The sequence below is a fragment of the Nerophis lumbriciformis genome, linkage group LG16 (genome assembly GCF_033978685.3).
Source record: "Nerophis lumbriciformis linkage group LG16, RoL_Nlum_v2.1, whole genome shotgun sequence".
Classification (NCBI taxonomy): Eukaryota; Metazoa; Chordata; class Actinopteri; order Syngnathiformes; family Syngnathidae; genus Nerophis; species Nerophis lumbriciformis.
In genome coordinates, this window is record NC_084563.2 from 41,479,921 (window position 1) to 41,503,576 (window position 23,656).

General features: G+C 43.4%; 1 protein-coding gene across 2 annotated transcripts in view; it reads right to left on the reverse strand.

Moving 5' to 3' along the window:
- Nucleotides 1-23,656, reverse strand: part of sorcs3a (sortilin related VPS10 domain containing receptor 3a) — an 850,680-nt gene that overhangs the window by 84,216 nt on the left and 742,808 nt on the right. For both annotated transcript variants that reach the window (XM_061977170.2, XM_061977173.2), the window contains exons 17-18: nucleotides 11,306-11,419; nucleotides 9,606-9,777 (exon numbers count right to left, since the gene is read on the reverse strand). In XM_061977170.2, coding sequence (XP_061833154.2) covers nucleotides 9,606-9,777; nucleotides 11,306-11,419 — 286 coding nt within the window. The remainder of the gene's footprint in view (nucleotides 1-9,605; nucleotides 9,778-11,305; nucleotides 11,420-23,656) is intronic.

A 23,656-nucleotide genomic window follows, 5' to 3' on the forward strand; every position in this document is an offset into this window, starting at 1 on the left:
GCTAGAATTAAGGTTTTAGAATGGCCTTCCCAAAGTCCTGACTTGAACGTGTGGACAATGCTGAAGAAACAAGTCCGTGTCAGAAAACCAACACATTTATCAAAAAAATAAGAGTTGTAGAAATTATTGGAAACTCTAGACAGCCATGACATTATGTTCTTTACAAGTGTATGTCAACTTTTGACCATGACTGTATGTATGTAGTATGTGTTTGTGTGTTGGCATGGCAACAAAAGGTCTGCAGGGACAAGGTCCCGGCATTCCCCTGAAACATGATTTTCTCAATCCAATACGGATCTTAATATCTTTACTCTCCTTCTGCATGTCAGTGTTGGCAAAACACCACGGTCAAACAAAACTATGTCAGTCCCTACAGTTCCTGTTCTCTTTTTTTGTCTTTGGTCCCATGCTACTTGTGTGTGTGCTGCCGAGCGTGAAGTGGAGAGCTCTGGCTCAGTGCTCTGGGGATATTTCATGTCACTTTGCCTAAAAAATGAAATATTTGACGGGCGTCGGGTTAGAAGAGAGCACGTTTGAAGAATATTTTTTATACCGCAGGCATTATTACGAGCTGTGATAGGTTGTCATGCAAACAAGCGGATGTCAGTCTACTCCTCTTTGCTCCTTATATCAACCTTGATTAATCTTTATGTATTGTGTGTGTGTGTGTGTGTGTGTGTGTGTGTACAATGAAGCCTATGGAACTTCAAGCACGGTGTGCATTATTGCATACATAGCCAAGTTTAGATATGTCAAACCTGAAGCTGAGCCTTTACATTATCTCAGTCAGCATGTATTTCCCCATGTTTGTGTTTCTCTTTAGATCCTGTTTCTTTTGGTCTGCAATTCCAGAGAATTGATTCGGCTGTCTTTGACTTGTTGGTCTCTAACGGTGTTCTGAATGCTGCCATCCAGTGTTGTCCCAATACCAATATGTACAATATATTGCCAAAAGTATTTGGCTACCCATCCAAATGATCAGAATCCGGTGTCCTAATCACTTGGCCCGGCCACAGGTGTATACAATCAAGCACTTAGGCATAGAGACTGTTTCTACAAACATTTGTAAAAGAATGGGCCTCTCTTAGGACCTCAGTGATTTCCAGAATGGTACTGTCATAGGACACGTTTCCAGTGAGGGTTGGACTCCGCCAAGGCTGCCCTTTGTCACCGATTCTGTTCATAACTTTTATGGACAGAATTTCTAGACGCAGGTGGCTGCAGGATTAGGTCTCTGCTTTTTGCAGATGATGTGGTCCTGATGGCTTCATCTGGCCAGGATCTTCAGCTCTCACTGGCTCGGTTCGCAGCCGAGTGTGAAGCGACTGGGATGAGAATCAGCACCTCCAAGTCCGAGTCCATGGTTCTCGCCATCTTCGTGTTGGGGAGGAGATCTTGCCCCAAGTGGAGGAGTTCAAGTACCTCGGAGTCTTGTTCACGAGTGAGGGAAGAGTGGATCGTGAGATCGACAGGCGGATCGGTGCGGCGTCTTCAGTAATGCGGACGCTGTATCGATCCGTTGTGGTGAAGAAGGAGCTGAGCCGGAAGGCAAAGCTCTCAATTTACCGGTCGATCTACGTTCCCATCCTCACCTATGGTCATGAGCTTTGGGTTATGACCGAAAGGACAAGATCACGGGTACAAGCGGCCGAAATGAGTTTCCTCCGCCGGGTGGCGGGGCTCTCCCTTAGAGATAGGGTGAGAAGCTCTGTCATCCGGGGGGAGCTCAAAGTAAAGCCGCTGCTCCTCCACATCGAGAGGAGCCAGATGAGGTGGTTCGGGCATTTGGTCAGGATGCCACCCGAACGCCTCCCTAGGGAGGTGTTTAGGGCACGTCCGACCAGTAGGAGGCCGTGGGGAAGACCCAGGACACGTTGGGAAGACTATGTCTCCCGGCTGGCCTGGGAACGCCTCGGGGTCCCACAGGAAGAGCTGGACGAAGTGGCTGGGGAGAGGGAAGTCTGGGCTTCCCTGCTTAGGCTGCTGCCCCCGCGACCCGACCTCGGATAAGCGGAAGAAGATGGATGGATGGATGGATGGATGTACTGTCATAGGATGCCACCTGTGCAACAAATCCAGTCGTGAAATTTCCTCGCTCCTAAATATTCCAAAGTCAACTGTCGGCTGTATTATAAGAAAAAGGAAGAGTTTGGGAACAACAGCAACTCAGCCACCAAGTGGTAGGCCACGTAAACTGACAGAGAGGTGTCAGCGGATGCTGAAGCGCATAGTGCAAAGAGGTCGCCGACTTTCTGCACAGTCAGTTGCGACAGAGCTCCAAACTTCACGTGACCTTCCAAGTAGCCCACGTACAGTACGCAGAGAGCTTCATGGAATGGGTTTCCATGGCCGAGCAACTGCATCTAAGCCATACATCACCAAGTTCAATGCAAAGCGTGGGATGCAGTGGTGTAAAGCACGTCACCACTGGACTCTAGAACAGTGGAGACGCCTTCTCTGGAGTGATGAATCAGGCTTTTCCATCTGGCAATCTGATGGACGAGTCTGGGTTTGGAGGTTGCCAGGAGAACGCTACATTTTGGACTGCATTGTGTCGAGTGTGACATTTGGTTAAGGAGGAATTATGGTGTGGAATTTGAAACATAGAACCGATATTTAGTCATTATGAAGTATTAACAACTACTGTATACAAATCAGTAATTTTGTCAAGTCAGTATGACTTAAACAAAAAATACAGTAAGGCAAAGGTAGATACAAAACTGCAAAAACATATCATACATAGTCAAGATGTATTTAAGAAAGTAGAACAATTTAGCTACCAGTTTAATTGGCCAAAATGCAGGTTAGCTTTGTTTTGCCAGGTAAAGGGTAAGCCAATTTTTCCTCATGACAATACTTAACTAGGAGCAATGCCAGTCTCTCCACAGGCAGCAAAGTCCTTCTACTACCACGTCCGCAAAAACTCAAAGTAAATGGAAGATTGTATTTTTGTGTTTTGTCCTTTCATTCACCAACAAACAGCATTTAAAATGAAAAAGTTGCTCTACCTGAAAAAAGTATTGACCATAGTGCTGCACTCAGCCACATATTGCAAAAACAGTTATTTTCAAGAAGTTGGTCAAGTGAAATGTAAATATGTAACGCATACTTGCCAACCTTAAGACCTCCAATTTCGGGAGGTGGGGGGTGGGGGTGGGTGGGTGGGGCGTGGGTGGGGCGGGGGCGTGGTTGGGGGCGTGGTTAAGAGGGGAGGAGTATATTTACAGCTAGAATTCACCACGTCAAGTATTTCATATATATATATATATATATATATATATATAAATATATATATATATATATATATATATATATATATATATATATATATATATATGTATATCCCCACGATCCCGAAGGGAATAAGCGCTAATAAATGGATGGATGGATGGATGAAAATATAAATATATATATATATATATATATATATATATATATATATATATATATATATATATATATATATATATATATATATATATATATATATATATAAATATATATATATATATATATATATATAAATATATATATATATATATATATATATAAGAAATAATTGACTTTCAGTGAATTCTAGCTATATATATATATATATATATATATATATATATATATATAAAAATAAAATAAATACTTGAATTTCAGTGTTCATTTATTTACACATATACACACACAACACTCATCTACTCATTGTTGAGTTAAGGGTTGAATTGTCCATCCTTGTTCTATTCTCTGTCACTATCTTTCTAACCATGCTGGACACCCTCTCTGATTATGCATTGCTGTGTGGCACGCACAAAAGTGCTTTCATCAAATGCACTAGATGGCAGTATTGTCCTGTCACAACATTGCTGTTTACGGCAGACAGACTGCTTTACTGTAGACGTTCTTTATATTGTGGGAAAGCGGACTCAGGTCCGCATGGAGCTGGAGGGGGCGTGGCCTCCAGCTCCGCCTGAATTTCGGGAGATTTTCGGGAGAAAATGTGTCCCGGGAGGTTTTCGGGAGAGGCGCTGAATTTCGGGAGTCTCCCGGAAAATCCGGGAGGGTTGGCAAGTATGATGTAACCTTAATGTTTTCACATTCGCAAGCTTTCCGTCAGTATTTCAGCCTAATGTTAGCTGGTGTGGCGAGCTGGCTAACGTTACAAACCAACGTATAATATATTTTATAACTTAGGCAGAAATTGGGGAATTTTCCCTGGCCTTGTCTGGGTGAGTACGCATCTGACACATACATACATGTGTGTATATATATATATATATATATATATATATATATATATATATATATATACATACATACATACATACATACATACATACATACATACATACGTGTATATATATATATATATATATATATATATACTGTATATATATATATATATATATATATATATATATATATATATATATATATTTATATATGTATGTACATATGTATATACATATAGTTTATCTTTCATAAATTTTAAATAGTCATAATGCGGTTAATATGATAATTGTTATATTGATTTGTCATTGGCTTAGTTGCATTGTTATCTTAAGTGACTTATTTGGACTACAGATTTCAGATAACAGCAGACCGAATAAGAAATTTCGAGAAGTATTTACTTGGAAAACATGGATTAAGTGTGTGTAGTGCAGTCACAAAAAAAAAAAGAAAAAAAAAAGGAAACAAAACATCCCGTTCTCCCTTTAATTAAAACAATCACGGTTTATTTCCCACACGTACACTAGACATGGCGTTTATTATTATTATTTTTTTAAATTGTACAAAATAAAGCTGTAAATTATTTTTAGTATTACCACCCACCAGCAGGGGGAGATCATAGCTGGCACTGCTGTGTGAAGATTGGATTATGCTACTTGTGATTTGTTTTAACATTGGTTTCATGTTCTTACCATGGTGTATTCAATAGTGTACAGTATATCAAATATATTATAGCCATGATTTTAAGGATGCACAAGGGACAAACCCTCATACTCCAAAGCATGTACAACATATTTGTCCCAAAATTCGGCCCCAGCCCCCAGAGAGCCCATCCCAAAACAGTAGGTGCAGTGCCCAAGGAACAAGGGACCACCAGCCCCACGCAGCCAGGCCGGTCAGTGACTGGGCCTAATGTGCTGCCCGGCAGGCAACCTAAGGCACTGAAGAAGTAGGGGACAGCCAGCCCCCAAGCCAGTGAGAGACCACACCCCACGCGGGCAGAAAGACTAGACGTCCTGCTCCAAGGGGCCCAGGGACTCCCCGCAGCCGGACGGGAAACACCGCCCTTCCCCATCAGCAAGTCTCCGTTTGTGCTGAGCGGAGAGTTTTGGAACTCTACACCTTGGCCAGCGTTTGCAAAAGTCTGCGTTTTTAAGGACATAAGTATGCGTTTGGGTGTGGACAAGAGGCCTAAATGCAGAGATGAGTATGCATTTATTAAGTATCTGTGTAGATGTGGACATGGCCTTAATCAGAATCAGAATCAGAAATACTTTAATAATCCTTGAGTGGAAATTAAGATTTTCAGTAAAATCCCATTCAAAACCAGACAAACATTACAGGGAGACAGAACAGGATCGCTGACGGGTCTGCCAACTTCCTGCTCCCCTTACAAAAAAGGTAAGAAACAGGTAAATGCTGGGTGGGGTGAGAAAACAACATATTCAGTCTAAGTCTGGGCCCCTGGAGAGGGGTTCCAGACTGAGGCCAATGGAAAAAAACCTCATAGTCATAGCACACATAAACACGTGTAAGAGGGAAACATCAAAGAACACAAAGGACATTAAAGACATTAAAAGGGCAGAGCTGATGCAACCGGCCACTTCTACACACAGCCACAAATGTAAAACGCCATCGTCTGCTGGGGTGGGGGGAGCATGGCCAGAGACAGGAGCAGACCCAACAAAGCAACGAAGAGAGCCGACTCCACCCTCGGCCGCCCACTCGGCCAGTGTCCAGTCCGCATGGATGAGCGAGGATACGTCCAAGGAGACCGAGGTGTCCGATACCTGCTCATTCAGCCGAGACACTGTGAAGCTTGTCCGTCCCGACGCTCACCGCTTGCTCCACAGCCTCCAGTCTCTCCAATCGCAGAGACCCAGCAGCTGAGATCGGTAGGTTTTGAGTTCAAACCCCGGCCCTGCTTGGCACTCAGCATCAAGGTTGGAATTGGGGATTAAATCACCAAAAAAGATTCCCGGGCACGGCACCACTGCTGCCCACTGCTCCCCTCGCCTCCCAGGGGGTGATCAAGGGGACGGGTCAAATGCAGTATATTCACCACACTTAGTGTGTGTGTGACAATCATTGGTACTTTAACTTTAACTTTTAATTTAATAAACAAACACATCCAAACACCGGCCAGCAGGGCAGCGATCCAGCCCCGGAACACACTGTTCACCGAGAACCAGCCGATCACTTCCACCCCTCCCAAAGGTCTGGCCGTACCCCCCTTCACACCCAAGGGCGGCGGCAGAGCGCAAAGACAGGCCCGGGCCAACACCCAACAAGCCAACCAAGGGAGGTCTGACCCCTCCCAAAGGTCTGACCGTACTGCCCTTCATACCCAATGGGGGTGTGAAGGACGGCAGCAGAGTGCAAAGACAGGCCCGGGACGACACCCGACAAGCCAACCAAGGGAGCCAACCAAGGGAGGTCTGACCCCTCCCAAAGGTCTGGCCGTACCCCCCTTCACACCCAGTGGGGGTGTGAAGGACGGCAGTAGAGCGCAAAGACAGGCCCGGGCCGACACCCGACAAGCCAACCAAGGGAGGTCTGACTCCTCCCAAAGGTCTGACCGTACCGCCCTTCATACCCAGTGGGGGTGTGAAGGACGGCAGCAGAGCGCAAAGACAGGCCCGGGCCGACACCCGACAAGCCAACCAAGGGAGCCAACCAAAGAAGGTCTGACTCCTCCCAAAGGTCTGACCGTACCGCCCTTCATACCCAGTGGGGGTGTGAAGGACGGCAGCAGAGTACAAAGACAGGCCCGGGCCGACACCCGACAAGCCAACCAACATGACAACAAAGCAGAACAAAGCCGGCAAGTCCGCCATCCCCGACAACCACCACGCGTACAAACCACAACATCAGCCACCCCCCTGCACCGGACCCAGCACCCACGGGTGCCGCACCGCAAACAAACAGTAGCAGAAACAAAGGCTACAATACCCCTGACGATCAGCACCATTCGATCAGATCAAAACGACTGAAAAACCGCGACCGACAACCACACGCCAACAGGACTATGGAGACCAGCCAGCGCCAGTCAGCCGAAACAAATGTACAACATGCAAATAAGAGACATCAACACTACCCCCCACTAAAAAACTAACCTCCCCGGTCAAAACCTTCAGAAACACGCCATCGCCCAAACAACAAGAGGGCTGTGCAACCCCCGCATCAGGCCACCGACACAAACCCCACAGCACAGGAAGCAGAACCCGTGCGACGCCACACAAACCGCAAGTGAAGGCAACTGACCACCCAATCCAATCCATGAGTAAAATAAACCAAATAATGGGTGTAATAATAGATGACAAAGTGAACTGAAAATCTCAAAAAATATATGCAACATAATGTAGCAAGAAATATTTCAATAATGAATAAAGCAAAATATGTAGAGATGTCAGATAATATCGGACTGCCGATATTATCGGCCGATAAATGCTTTAAAATGTAATATCGGAAATTATCGGTATCGGTTTCAAAAAGTAAAATGTATGACTTTTTAAAACACCGCTGTACGGGAGTGGTACACGGACGTAGGGAGAAGTACAGAGCGCCAATAAACCTTAAAGCACTGCCTTTGCGTGCCGGCCCAATCACATAAAATCTACGGCTTTTCACACACACAAGTGACTGCAACGCATACTTGGTCAAGAGTCATACAGGTCACACTGAGGGTGGCCGTATAAACAACTTTAACACTGTTACAAATATGCGCCACACTATGAACCCACACCAAACAAGAATGACAAACACATTTCGGGAGAACATCCGCACCGTAACACAACATAAACACAACGGAACAAATACCCAGAACCCCTTGCAGCACTAACTCTTCCAGGACGCTACAATATACCCCTACCCCGCCCACCTCAACCTCCTCATGCTCTCTCAAGGAGAGCATGTCCCAAATTCCAAGCTGCTGTTTTGAGGCATGTTAAAAAAAAATAATGCACTTTGTGACTTCAATAATAAATATGGCAGTGCCATGTTGGCATTTTTTTCCATTTATTTTGGAAAACCTTGTGACATTGTTTAATGCATCCAGCGGGGCATCACAACAAAATTAGGCATAATAATGTGTTAATTCCACGACTGTATATATCGGTATCGGTTGATATCGGAATCAGTAATCAAGAGTTGGACAATCTCGGAATATCGGACATCGGCAAAAAAGCCATTATTGGACGGCATTTGGGCGGAGGGCAGGGTACACCCTGGACAAGTCGCCACCTCATCACAGGGCCAACACAGATAGACAGACAACATTCGCACTCACATTCACACACTCGGGCCAATTTAATGTTGCCAATCAACTTATCCCCAGGTGCATGTCTTTGGAGGCGGGAGGAAGCCGGAGTACCCGGAGGGAACCCACGCAGTCACGGGGAAAACATGAAAACTCCACACAGAAATATCCCGAGCGCAGGATCGAACCCAGGACCTTCATATTGTGAGGCAGACGCACTAACCCCTCTTCCAACGTACTGCCCGGCAATAAATTCAGACTTATAAAAAAGAAATAAACATTGATTTCGAAATTCAAAAGTGATAGCTCTATCCTGGAGGAGAGACTCCATGTTTATCTTAAAACGTCAACCTACAAGTTATGCTATACATCTGTTGTTTTCCGGTCACTTACACAAGAACATCTCCTTACATGGTCAGGTTGTGCTGTCCTGACTTAGCACACACCCAGAGACAGAAAGGAGGAATATAAAAACTTTTTTTCCATATTTTTATTGTAATATTTTCAGAATGTGTTTGTTCTATTTTTGAGAGGCAAAGAAAACAATCTGAAGTTGTCTTTATTTTTTTAGTTTTAATGCCACAATTTTAATAGTCCGGCCCGCATGTGCACAGATTTTCCGCCATGCGGCCCCTGAGCTAAAATGAGTTTGACACCCCTGGTTTAGTAGAACTTCGCCCTCCCAGTCAAATACTGTATGTAAACCCGATACTGCATAACACCGGGGTGTTTAATACCAAAAGTAAAACTCAGCAAAAAAGCATGATGTTATAAGAAAATGTTGATCAATTAATGATAACAAAACATACTTATTCCTGACTGCTTATTCATTGTAATCATCTTTTCTTCTCTATCTTTGTTGTTGTTGTTGTTGTTTTTATCCAATTTGATTTTATTGTTTTGATTTTGTACGGTGTCCTTGAGTGCCCTGAAAGGCGCCTTATAAATTATATTTATTATTATTATTATTATTATTATTATAACACAATACTGCCCCTAGGGGAATGTGTAATCGAGGCCCCTCTGACCTATGGCAACTATTAAACTGTATGATCAGGTGTTTATTATTAGTTTTTTTTACTGCCCACGGTGTAAAAAGAACACAATGTGTTGTTGGTCTTTTTCTCACCTCATCCAGATGAACCAGGAAGGTGACATTAGTTCCCAGGTTGGCAGCCAGTCTATCATCTTTGGTGGTCAGCAAAAGTCCCTTGGGAGATTTCTTTGGGCATTGTTGCTTTCTGGCTGTGTACAGTTCTTTCACTCCTTTGGTGCAATTATTTAACACCACTTTACGATACCTAAAAAAGTAGAAAGGTTGAAAATTCAAGCTGTTTTTGATATGCTACTGCTCAACTTTCAGTATGTCGATGATCGGTTGTTGGCCTTTCCTTTTAATACATCTGCAGGTGGTTAGAATAAGTGGATAGCGGGGGCTGATTTTCTTTTATGAAAAACTGAAATACCGCTACAAAGCTGTCTTTGATCTTATCAAGCAAAAGGCGGACAGCTTGTAAACCTCCACTGTGTGCGATGGAATGCACCGCAGAGGTGTCGGTTTCTCAGATCTTGGACAGCCACAGGAAGGACCTTATCAGGACCCGAGGGGGCAAACCTGACACGGCTCCAAGCACCTTTTTGTTTGAACTGATTATGACCCTAGAAATTCTGTCCATAAAAGTTATGAACAGAATCGGTGACAGAATTTCTAGGCGCAGTCAAGGCGTTCAGGGGATCCGGTTTGGTGGCTGCGGGATTAGGTCTCTGCTTTTTTGCAGATGATGTGGTCCTGATGGCTTCATCTGGCCAGGATCTTCAGAAGCGACTGGCATGAGAATCAGCACCTCCAAGTCTGAGTCCATGGTTCTCGCCCGGAGAAGTGTGGAGTGCCATCTCCGGCCGGGTTGGGGAGGAGACCTTGCCCCAAGTGGAGGAGTTCAAGTACCTCGGAGTCTTGTTCAGGAGTGAGGGAAGAGTGGATCGTGAGTAATGTGGACGCTGTATCGATCCGTTGTGGTGAAGAAGGAGCTGAGCCGGAAGGCAAAGCTCTCAATTTACCGGTCAATCCTCACCTATGGTGAGGATGGGAGGACAAGATCACGGGGACAAGCGGCCGAAATGAGTTTCCTCCGCCGGGTGGCGGGGCTCTCCCTTAAAGATAGGGTGAGAAGCTCTGTCATCCGGGGGGAGCTCAAAGTAAAGCCGCTGCTCCTCCACATCGAGAGGAGCCAGATGAGGTGGTTCGGGTATCTGGTCAGGATGCCACCCGAACGCCTCCCTAGGGAGGTGTTTAGGGCACGTCCGACCGGTAGGAGGCCACGGGGAAGACCCAGGACACGTTGGGAAGACTGTCTCCCGGCTGGCCTGGGAACGCCTCGAGATCCCCCGGGAAGAGCTGGACGAAGTGGCTGGAGAGAGGAAAGTCTGAGCTTCCCTGCTCAGGCTGCTGCACCCATGACCCGACCTCGGATAAGCGGAACAAGATGGATGGATGGATGTTTATGACCCAGTGCAGCTGCTGTATAATGAGACCCCTCCCCTTAGAAGCAGCGTGGGGCAATACTGTACGAGGGTGCAGGTCGACGCGCTCTCCTCATGAGCTAAATTGAATCCTGTCTCTGTTTGATTCCTTGCTTCTTGTATTGTTTAATAGATAGTTCGGTCTTTGAACCTGACACTAAGCACCATCAATACACTAAGGTACATGCTAAAACATTATTAATGACATAAATAGGAGGATGAAGAATCTGCAGGGAAAAATAGTGCCAATATGCTAAGCACTACAGCAGTACCTCATCAACTTGTCAAAATGTTAGGTTAAATACTCACCCTGTGCTGTTGAGATAGTTTTGACTATGGCGGCAGCTTTTGGTGGAGGAAGAAGGATTGAACCAGAAGGCGGGTCTGCAGTTCCCATCGCTTCGGCGCTCATACCCGTAGTCACTGAGAGACAATGAAGTGAATTAATTGACTCATATTATGCTCAACATATGGTGGATGTTTATATCCAACTTGGAGGATGCCAACCATCAGGTCGGAGTGAATAATGCTTGAGAAAGCCTTAGATAAACATGTGGACTGGAATTTTTTCTCTCCCGAGAAGTAGCAAAAAGACCAGTCTTCGGAATGCCAGAGTTATAGCTCTATTCTGGCGGAGAGATTCCATGTTTACCTTCAACGTCAAGTCTACAAGTTATGCTATACATCTGTGTTAGAATAATTATGTGTAAAGTTATCACACAACTTTAGTATGCTTAAAGGGGAACATTATCACAATTTCAGAAGGGTTAAAACCATTAAAAATCAGTTCCCAGTGGCTTATTTTATTTTTCGAAGTTTTTTTCAAAATTTTACCCATCACGCAATATCCCTAAAAAAGCTTCAAAGTGCCTGATTTTAACCATCGTTATATACACCGGTCCATTTTCCTGTGACGTCACACAGTGACGCAGATACAAACAAACATGGCGGATAGAACAGCAAGGTATAGCGACATTAGCTCGGATACAAACTCGGATTTCAGCGGCTTAAGCGATTCAACAGATTACGCATGTATTGAAACGGATGGTTGTAGTGTGGAGGCAGGTAGCGAAAACGAAATTGAAGAAGAAACTGAAGCTATTGAGCCATATCGGTTTGAACCGTATGCAAGCGAAACCGACGAAAACGACACGACAGCCAGCGACACGGGAGAAAGCGAGGACGAATTCGGCGATCGCCTTCTAACCAACGATTGGTATGGGTTTGTTTGGCATTAAAGGAAACTAACAACTATGAACTAGGTTTACAGCATATGACATACATTTGGCAACAACATGCACTTTGAGAGTGCAGACAGCCCAATTTCCATCAATTAATATATTCTGTAGACATACCCTCATCCGCTCTCTTTTCCTGGGGGTCTGGCGGCAGATTTCTTTGACTTTATCGTTGGAAATGCATCTGCTTTGAGTGTCGCAGGATATCCACACATTCTTGCCATCTCTGTCGTAGCATAGCTTCCGTCGGTAAAGTGTGCGGAACAAAAGTCCAATTTCTTGCCACTTTCGCATCTTTGGGCCACTGGTGCAACTTGAATCCGTCCCTGTTCGTGTTGTTACACCCTCCGACAACACACCGACGAGGCATGATGTCTCCAAGGTACGGAAAACAGTCGAAAAAACGGAAAATAACAGAGCTGATTTGACTCGGTGTTTGTAATATGTTTGAGAAAATGGCGGATTGCTTCCCGATGTGACGTCATCACTCCGAGAGCGAATAATAGAAAGGCGTTTAATTCGCCAAAATTCACCCATTTAGAGGTCGGAAATCGGTTAAAAAAATATATGGTCTTTTTTCTGCAACATCAAGGTATATATTGACGCTTACATAGGTCTGGTGATAATGTTCCCCTTTAAAGTCTGTTATTATAGTTATTAGCTTTTGTGCTCAAGTTAGATTTTTGTATCTGTGCAAAGCTGGCAATCCAAAAGATCGCCAGCCGTCTCCATCAGTGTCGTGTCCGGACTCGGCCGGCTGACTGCCAAGGACGAACACCGCCGTGACGCAGACAGGGCAGAGACAAGGCGATATCACCAGCGTCAACACATTTGCATTTTGGTATAATCATATATTGTGTTTAACTGGAGTTGTCGAGATTACCCCCTTCCCTCAGCGACAGCTTCAGTGATGTAACAGGTACCTCCCAAATAAAGAGAGGAAGCACGCGGGCTGAACTTTTAGAACGTAATTTCGATCTGTAACTCATACTTGCCAACCTTGAGACCTCCGATTTCGGGAGGTGGGGGGTGGGGGGCGTGGTCGGGGGTGGGGCGGGGCGTGGTTGGGGTGGGGGCGTGGTTAAGAGGGGAGGAGTATATTTACAGCTAGAATTCACCAACTGGAGTATTTCATATAAATATATGTATGAAATACTTGACTTTCAGTGAATTCTAGCTATATATATATTTATTTATTTTATACTTGAATTTCAGTGTTCATTTATTTACACATATACACACACATAACACTCATCTACTCATTGTTGTACTTGAAAGTACAATGCAATACAATTCCGGGGCAATGGCACCTATCAAATACACAGTAATGAAAACACAGTTGTTCTACTAACTGTACTGTGTGTTATGAGAGTAGAGTATGTGTGGCCCTTTAATAGGTGACAGCATGTGAGGTGAGTGACGTTAGTGAGTGTGTGGGCGAGAGAAGAGAGGCAGCGGTAGCGTGAGTGCGGGGAGGGACTAGTTGGATTGGCTGTGTGCAAGCAATCAATAAAGCAAGATTTGCAACTAATCGCTGGACTCATCATTCACCCTAAAGTCGTCCGCCATGGAGACCTACGGCCGGGTAAGGTGAAGGGTGTTGCCCCGAGCATACATCGGCCCTGGAGAAGTGTCTCCCCTGCACTCTTCGACTACGGTCTCAATCTTCTGCTTTGTCTCCTTGTGTGCGCACACTGGACTCAGGTCCGCATGGAGCTGGAGGGGGCGTGGCCTCCAGCTCCGGCTGAATTTCGGGAGATTTTCGGGAGAAAATTTCTTCCGGGAGGTTTTCGGGAGAGGCGCTAAATTTCGGGAGTCTCCCGGAAAATCCGGGAGGGTTGGCAAGTATGCTGTAACTAGAATACAGCCCAAAACCCGTGTCTCCTCATGAGCTAAATTGAACTCTTGTCTCTGCATGATTCCTTGCTTCTCGTCTGATTAATAGATGTCATCAGTGTTTGAACCAGACACAGAAACGACATAGGAATCCTCCGTGTTTGACTAAGATTCCTCCGGGTACTGCAGACCTGTTTAAATGACGCTCGCTCGTAATAAAGCAACGTTTGGTTCAGCAAAGCGTCTCCGACGTCTCTTTTGATTCAGCCACACAGCTGTTGGCATCCTTCAGTCCGGACGAGGATGTCAAGACCAGAAATACACTTCAACGACAAAGAACACCCAGAAGGGACCTGATCAATATTATGTGAGGATCGTTTCTTATGGATGGCAGCTCATTAACACTTATTGGTTTAAGGAGCACACTGAACACATTGGAAAACGCCTTAATCTTACTCTACTGTCAAACATAGAATAGGTCAGGCCTGATGACCAGGGTCACACTTAAAATACATTATTGTAAAATATGTGGTGAATTATACCATGTACTAGTGTTGTCCCGATACCAATATGTTGGTACTGATACCAAAATGATTTAGATACTTTTCTAAATAAAGGGCACCACAAACAAATTACATTATTGGCTTTATTTGAACAAAACATCTCAGGGTACATTAAACATATGTTTCTTATTGCAATTTAGTCTTTAAATAAAATAGTGAACATACAAGACAACTGGTCTTTTAGTAGTAAGTAAACAAACAAAGGCTTCTAATTAGTCTGCTGACATATGCAGTAACATAATGTGTCATTTATCATTCTATTATTTTTGTCAAAATTATAAGACAGTTGGTAGAAAATTTATTATTAATCTACTTGTTCATTTACTGTTAATATCTGCATATTTTCTGTTCTACAAACCCCGTTTCCATACGAGTTGGGAAATTGTGCTAGATGTAAATATAAACGGAATACAATGATTTTCAAATCATTTTCAACCCATATTAAGTTGAATATGCTACAAAGACAACATATTTGATGTTCAAACTCATAAACATTTTTTTTTTTTTTTGCAAATAATCATTAACTTTAGAATTTGATGCCAGCAACACGTGACAAAGAAGTTGGGAAAGGTGGCAATAAATACTGATAAAGTTGAGGAATGCTCATCAAACACTTATTTGGAACATCCCACGGGTGAACAGGCAAATTGGGAACAGGTGGGTGCCATGATTGGGTACTAAAGTATATTCCATGAAATGCTCAGTCATTCACAAACAAGGATTGGGCGAGGGTCACCATTTTGTCCACAAATTGTTGAACAGTTTAAGAAAAACCTTTCTCAACCAGCTATTGCAAGGAATTTAGGGATTTCACAGTCCGTAATATCATCAAAGGGTTCAGAGGATCTGGAGAAATCACTGCACGTAAGCAGCTAAGCCCGTGACGTTCGATCCCTCAGGCTGTACTGCATCAACAAGCGACATCAGCGTTTAAAGGATATCACCACATGGGCTCAGGAACACTTCAGAAACCCACTGTCAGTAACTACAGTTGGTCGCTACATCTGTAAGTGCAAGTTAAAACTCTCCTATGCAAGGCGAAAACCGTTTATCAACAACACCCAGAAACGCCGTCGGCTTCGCTGGGCCTGAGCTCATCTAGGATGGACTGATGCAAAGTGGAAAAGTGTTCTGTGGTGTGACGAGTCCACATTTCAAATTGTTTTTGGAAACTGTGGACGTCGTGTCTTCCGGACCAAAGAGGAAAAGAACCATCCGGATTGTTATAGGCGCAAAGTTGAAAAGCCAGCATCTGTGATGGTATGGGGGTGTATTAGTGCCCAAGACATGGGTAACTTACACATCTGTGAAGGCGCCATTAATGCTGAAAGGTACATACAGCTTTTGGAGCAACATATGTTGCCATCCAAGCAACGTTACCATGGACGCCCCTGCTTATTTCAGCAAGACAATGCCAAGCCATGTGTTACATCAACGTGGCTTCATAGTAAAAGAGTGCGGGTACTAGACTGGCCTGCCTGTAGTCCAGACCGGTCTCCCATTGAAAATGAGTGGCGCATTATGAAGCCTAAAATACCACAACGGAGACCCCCGGACTGTTGAACAACTTAAGCTGTACATCAAGCAAGAATGGTAAAGAATTCCACCTGAGAAGCTTAAAAAATGTGTCTCCTCAGTTCCCAAATGTTTACTGAGTGTTGTTAAAAAAAAAAGGTGATGTAACACAGTGGTACATTTATGGACATAATCATAGTAGTATCAACTAGATACGTGCCTGTACTTGATATCATTACAGTGGATGTTAGGTGTAGATCCACCAATGGCATTTGTTTACATTTTGATGCCAGTGAGCTACGGTGTGTAGTGAAGCATGTTTCTAGTCCTCGTGACACTTGTAAGAAACTTACTTTATTCGTCGCCATGGAGGCGAGGATTAGTGATTTAGAAGTAGCTAAAACACTGCCGACGGCGGATGGACGTTAGCCGCTAACTGGCTAGCCATGTCTTAAAGCACTTCTTCTTGAGGGCGTTTTAATGATATAACTTCACATTTATCGTTAGTTTTTAAGCCAAAATGTGTCCGTTCTTCCTTTTCTGTCCACACACTGTGTCTGCTTGTAAGTACTCAGTGATTGTGTGTCGCCGAACATGCTCCTTTGCTCGTAAACCAGCAATGACGCGGCGTGACGACGACGCGGGCGCGAGGGGTTCGGGACCAGTACGTTTCAGAGGCGGTATAGTACCGAAAATTATTCATTAGTGTCGCGGTACTATACTAATACCGGTATACCCTACAACCCTACCATGTACCATTTAATTATATGATTGTGAGCTGGCATGTGTTTGTATTTGGTCACAGAATCATTTAGAGGATTATTCTACTAAGGTCAAAAATGCACGTCCATCACAAGAGCTCCCTTGCCCCCAGGAAATTGGAATCCTACAGGAATGCAGGTTTGGATAATAGGAGGAAGTGTAGAGACATTAGCAACATCTGGTAGGAAACCCTCACAAGTAGGAGTAGAGGATAGAGGTCAAACCGATCACAGGAAAAAGGCAATAAATAAAGTTAAAAGTACCAATTATTGTCACACACACACACTAGGTGTAATGAAATGTGTTCTCTGCATTTGACCCATCCCCTTGTTCACCCGCTGGGAGGTGAGGGGAGCAGTGAGCAGCAGCGGTGCCACGCCCGGGAATCATTTTTGGTGATTTAACCCCCAATTCCAACCCTTGATGCTGAGTGCCAAACAGGGAGGTAATGGGTCCCATTTTTATAGTCTTTGGTATGACCCGGCCGGTGTTTGAACTCAAGCAACAAAGTTAAAAGTTAAAGTTAAAGTACCGATGATTGTCACACACACACTAGGTGTGGTGAAATTTGTCCTCTGCATTTGACCCATTCCCTTGATCACCCCCTGGGAGGTGAGGGGAGCAGTGGGCAGGAGCGGTGGCCGCTGGATATTGGATATTAGGAGGAAGTGTAAAGACATTAGCTACATCTGGTAGGAAGACACTCATCCAATGGAAGCACTTTTTTTTACTGCGTTTTAGATATTACAGTTTGGGTGTCAAAAAACTTTCTCGAGCTTAACCAGGCCAATACTGAGGTTTTCATTATCGGTCCTGATGCCCAGAGAGAGAAACTTTCACCAAAAATACAGTCACTTTCTTTTAATCCATTTTTGCAAGTGAATAATTTGGGTGTAATTTTTGACTCTGAGCTTATTCCACACAATGCTAATGCATACTTTTATTATCAGCCGTAGAGACTACTGTAATTAATGCTTTGCTTTCTGGTCTTCCTAAAAAAAAGTACGAGGTACGACACCACTTCAATTACTTCAAAATGTGTGCTGACGAGGACTAAAAGGCCGGCCCATATTACAGAAGTTTTAAAATCCCTGCATTGGCTCCCTGTGTGTTCCAGAATTGATTTAAATTGTTGTTTTTTTTACCATTTTTTAAATACCATAATGGTCTTGGGTAGAGATGTCCGATAATATCGGCCTGCCGATATTATCGGCCGATAAATGCTTTAAAATGTAATATCGGAAATTATCGGTATCGGTTTCAAAAAGTAAAATGTATGACTTTTTAAAACAGAGCGCCAATAAACCTTAAAGGCACTGCCTTTGCGTGCCGGCCCAGTCACATAATATGTACGACTTTTCACATACACAAGTGAATGCAATCATACTTGGTCAACAGCCATACAGGTCACACTGAGGGTGGCCGTATAAACAACTTTAACACTGTTACAAATATGCGCCACAATGTGAACCCACACCAAACAAGAATGAAAAACATATTTCGGGAGAACATCCGCACCGTAACACAACATAAACACAACAGAACAAATACCCAGAACCCGTTGCAGCACTAACTCTTCCGGGACGCTACAATATACCCCTACCCCGCCCACCTCAACCTCCTCATGCTCTCTCAGGGAGAGCATATCCCAAATTCCAAGCTGCTGTTTTGAGGCATGTTAAAAAAAAAACAATGCACTTTGTGACTTCAATAATAAATATGGCAGTGCCATGTTGGCATTCTCTATCGGAGCAAGCCGGACACGCTAATGCATACTTTCGTTACCAGCCGTAGAGACTACTGCAATTAATGCCTTGCTTTGTGGTCTTCCAAAAAAAAAGTAGTAGGCCGGCCCATATTACAGAGGTTTTAAAATCAATGCATTGGCTCCCTGTGTGTTCCAGAATTGATTTAAATTGTTTTTTTTTTACTGTTTTTTAAATACCTTCTTATCTTTCCGTGTTGATTCTATCATATGAGCCCTCGCAGTCCCTGAGGTCTTCCGGTTCAGGTCTCTTAATTATGCTAAAAGTCCGGACCCATACCAAGAGAAGTATCAATAAATGAACAGTACTAGAATGGCTCGATCCATTATTATTATTTTTGTCTACGTTTTTGTTAATTTTTACAAACTCAAAATATATCTTTGGACACTTTGAGGGAAAAAAAATAAATATTTAAATGAGTAGTAAATAGTTGTTTTTGCTTTTGTTTAGTCACGGTGTATTATTGATATAATAAAAAAACAATGAGAAACTAGTTTAAATATTGTCAGCCTCCATCACTATGCTCCTTTCTGGCAAAAGTAATGATCCTTCTTTCCTACGGAAACTTTGTTACATCGTTAACTTGCTCTAAATTCATTTTTTATTCACAATTTGGGCTGCTTCGCTTGTAACAGTGAATACTGTAGATATTAATATAAACATGTACTAGCCTAGTTACACAATTTGTGTAGACAATTGTGTTTGATTATCATATTTTTTTAATGAATAAATTCATGGATACAACTGAATAGACCTTCCTGGTAAGGTCTATTCAGGTGTACTGGAGAGGAGGCTACGCCGAATAGTCGAACCTCGGATTCAGGAGGAACAGTGTGGTTTTCGTCCTGGTCGTGGAACTGTGGACCAGCTCTATACTCTCGGCAGGGTCCTTGAGGGTGCATGGGAGTTTGCCCAACCAGTCTACATGTGCTTTGGGGACTTGGAGAAGGCATTCGACCGTGTCTCTCGTGAAGTCCTGTGGGGAGTGCTCAGAGAGTATGGGGTATCGGACTGTCTGATTGTGGCGGTCTGCTCCCTGTATGATCAGTGTCAGAGCTTGGTCCGCATTGCCGGCAGTAAGTCGGACACGTTTCCACTGAGGGTTGTACTCCGCCAAAGCTGCACTTTGTCACCAATTTTGTTCATAACTTTTATGGACAGAATTTCTAGGCGCAGTCAAAGCGTTGAGGGGATCCGGTTTGCTGGCTGCAGGATTAGGTCTCTGCTTTTTGCGGATGATGTGGTCCTGATGGCTTCATCTGGCCAGGATCTTCAGCTCTCACTGGATCGGTTCACAGCCGAGTGTGAAGCGACTGGGATGAGAATCAGCACCTCCAAGTCCGGGTCCATGGTTCTCGCCCGGGAAAAGGGTGGAGTGCCATCTCCGGGTTGCGGAGGAGACCCTGCCCCAAGTGGAGGAGTTCAAGTACCTCGGAGTTTTGTTCACGAGTGAGGGAAGAGTAGATCGTGAGATGGACAGGCGGATCGGTGCGGCGTCTTCAGTAATGCGGATGCTGTATCGATCCGTTGTGGTGAAGAAGGAGCTGAGCCGGAAGGCAAAGCTCTCAATTTACTGGTCGATCTACGTTCCCATCCTCACTTATGGTCATGAGCTTTGGGTTATGACCAAAAGGACAAGATCACGGGTACAAGCGGCCGAAATGAGTTTCCTCCGCCGGGTGGCGGGTCTCTCCCTTAGAGATAGGGTGAGAAGCTCTGCCATCCGGGAAGAACTCAAAGTAAAGCCGCTGCTCCTCCACATCGAGAGGAGCCAGATGAGGTGGTTCGGGCATCTGGCCAGGATGCCACTTGAGGTATTTAGGGCACGTCCGACCGGTAGGAGGCCACGGGGAAGACCCAGGACACGTTGGGAAGACTATGTCTCCCGGCTGGCCTGGGAACGCCTCGGGATCCCTCGGGAAGAGCTGGACGAAGTGGCTAGGGAGAGGAAAGTCTAGGCTTCCCTGCTCAGGCTGCTGCCCCCGCGACCCGACCTCGGATAAGCGGAATAAGATGGATGGGTGGAATTCATGGATAACTTGCTTTGAAATCCTAAATTAAGGGACAAGCAGATATTGAAGTATTTATTTTCGATGACCAAAAAAAATGCTTGTATCTTGTTGTATAATCAAGTAGTATTAAAGTTTAAAATATATGCACTTTTTGTCAAAATTGAAAGAACAAATAGTTTGCCAGAACGTTCCAAAGCCAACACTGGCGGGGCCAATGCAAGAACTTCACTAAACTATCCAATCTCTTCCATGAGTAGAAAAAGTGTCAAAAGATGGAGCTATCTGTTTTAATGACATTCAGACTTTACTTAAATCAATAACAGAGCAGCATCTCCTCATCCGTGACTCACTAGTGCAAAAACAAGGCCGGAAATGTGTCCCATCAAAAACCGTCCGACCGGAACTCTCTAATAACTAAAGTTCCTTGGGTGAATAATGTAAACTCACTACACCGGCATGTTTTAGCGCTTTCATGGCGAGTTTACTGACATATATAAGTAAGAACTTTACACTACTTTATATTAGAAATGGCAACAGCGGAAGATGAATGTCACATAAGAAGATAGAGAAAAAGAAGAAGCTTATCGACTATGGTACAGACTGCAAAGGCAGACTTTAAGGACTTATGCAGATCCCAAATACAGATCAGTAGGTACCAGAAGGTAAGAAAAGTTGCTTTTGCATAATATTGCAAAACAAAACGCCAGATATTATGTCTCACCTTATACACACACCATAATAATACTCGTATGGTGCGGCTTCATAGCGTACCAAAGTCGTACTTAAACATTTTGACGGATTTTTGAGCGCCGTGTGTAATGTTCTATATTTTCAATGGAACATATACAATTTTGGTGTTGTTTACTTGAGTCATATTGTAGTCTACCCGTATATATTATGTGTGACTGCCATCATATTGCAGTCTACACGTATCTCTTATGTGTGGCTGCCATCTACTGGTCACACTTATCATTTCACCATGTACCAAATAAAATAGCTTCAAGGTCGGTAAGCACAACCAAAATATTCCGTACATTAGGCGCACAAAATGAAAGGATTTTAAGTGCGCCTTATATTCCGAAAAATACGTTTTTTTTTTTTCAATAAAGTAGTGAATTTAAAAATACATGAAGTCAGTTTTTATATATTTACAGTGGTATCAAACATTTTGGAAATTCTTAGGTATCTCTATCAATTACTGAAATTCTGGTATCGTGACAACCTTAGTTGGGACTGTTGCAAGGAGCTTTCAATCCAAAAGCGAAATGTTTATACAGATATTAGATACCATACAGATACCATGGGAAAGAAGTGAAGCTTTTAATTAGGTGATAGTGGCAGTAAGATGGGTTGGTAAAACGTCCGACCGGATGTTGCTTAGGCGAATAATGTAAACTCACAACACCGGTATGTTTTAGCCCTTTCATGGCGAGTTTACTGACAGATATAAATAAGAACTTTACACTACTTTATATTAGAAATGGCAACAGCTGAGGATGAAAGTCCCATAACAAGAAGATAGAGGAAAAAGAAGAAGCTTATCGGACTACAAAGGCGGAAACGAGCAATTTTTCAGGATTTATGCAGATCCCAAATACAGATCAGCAGGTACCAGAAGGTAAGTAAAGTTGCTTTTGCATAATATTGCGAAACAAAACGCCAGATAATATGTCTTACCTTATACACACACACCATAATAATACTCGTATATTGAAGCGGTGCGGCTTCATTGCTTACCAAAGTCGTACTAAAACATTTTGATAAATTTTTGAGCGCCGTTTTTAATGTTCTATATTTTCAATGGAACATATGAAATGTTGTTTTTTGTTTACCTGAGTCACATTGCAGTCTACACATATCTCTTATGTTTGACTGCCATCTACTGGTCACACTTATCATTACACCATGTACCAAATGAAATAGCTTCGAGGTTGGTAAGCAAAACCAGAATTGTCATGTCTGTGTAATCATGTTTTGTCTTAGTCATGTTTTGTTTAGTTATTAGACTCTTTAGTTTCTGGCTTTTCACTCCCTTGTCTTGTTTCCATGATTACCCATTAGTTTCACCTGTTCCACGTTTGGACTCATTGTGCACTCTTGTTTATCACCATAGCAACCCATTAGTTTTCACCTGTCACGTCACGCACCTGTTTCACGTTTTGAGTCACACACCTGTTTTCGTTAATCACGTCTGTAGTATTTAAGTTCAGTGTTTTCAGTTTGTCTTTCTGGTGACATCCCCATATTTATGCTTCTGCACACTCTCCACACCCTTATGATCCTTGCTGCTCTTTTTTCATGCCGGTTCCATGCCAAGTAAGATTTTGTTTATTAAGCCACAGTTAGTGTTTTTTGTTGTTCATAGTTTTTGCCTTTGTGCATGTGTTTGGTTTCATAGTTTGTTCTCCGCCATTGTGCGCGCCTTGTGTTTGATCCTTTTCTTTGTAGTTATAGTGTTTAAATTCAATAAAAATGTATCTTAATTCCGTCTCGCCCGAGCCAACTTTCCGTTGCATCCCGGAAAAGCTAACACCCAACACCAAGTCATGACAAGAATTATTCCGGACATTAGGCGCACTGTCGAGTTTTGAGAAAAAAAATACGATTTTAAGTGCGCCTTATAGTCCGGAAAATACGGTAATTACATACGGTATCTTTACTCTGCAGAACAAATGGCAAAATAAACACGTATACGTTATTTATTCAGCAGCCGTCTTATTGTTAAGCACATATCAAAACATTTAGCAAACAGACAGCCAGAAGTTATTGCAGAAAGTCTTTCTGCTTGCTTGTTTGTGGAAAAAGTAATGAGTCCTCACATTTTGGCCTCTTCACCAACATTATTCACACAAAAATATTGTAGATTATTATGGCTCATGTTTCTCTTTGTTGGAGCAAAAACAAAAACACAAACCACCGGCTATTTGCATACAAATTGAAACTATTAACAAGACAACAACAGTTCCCC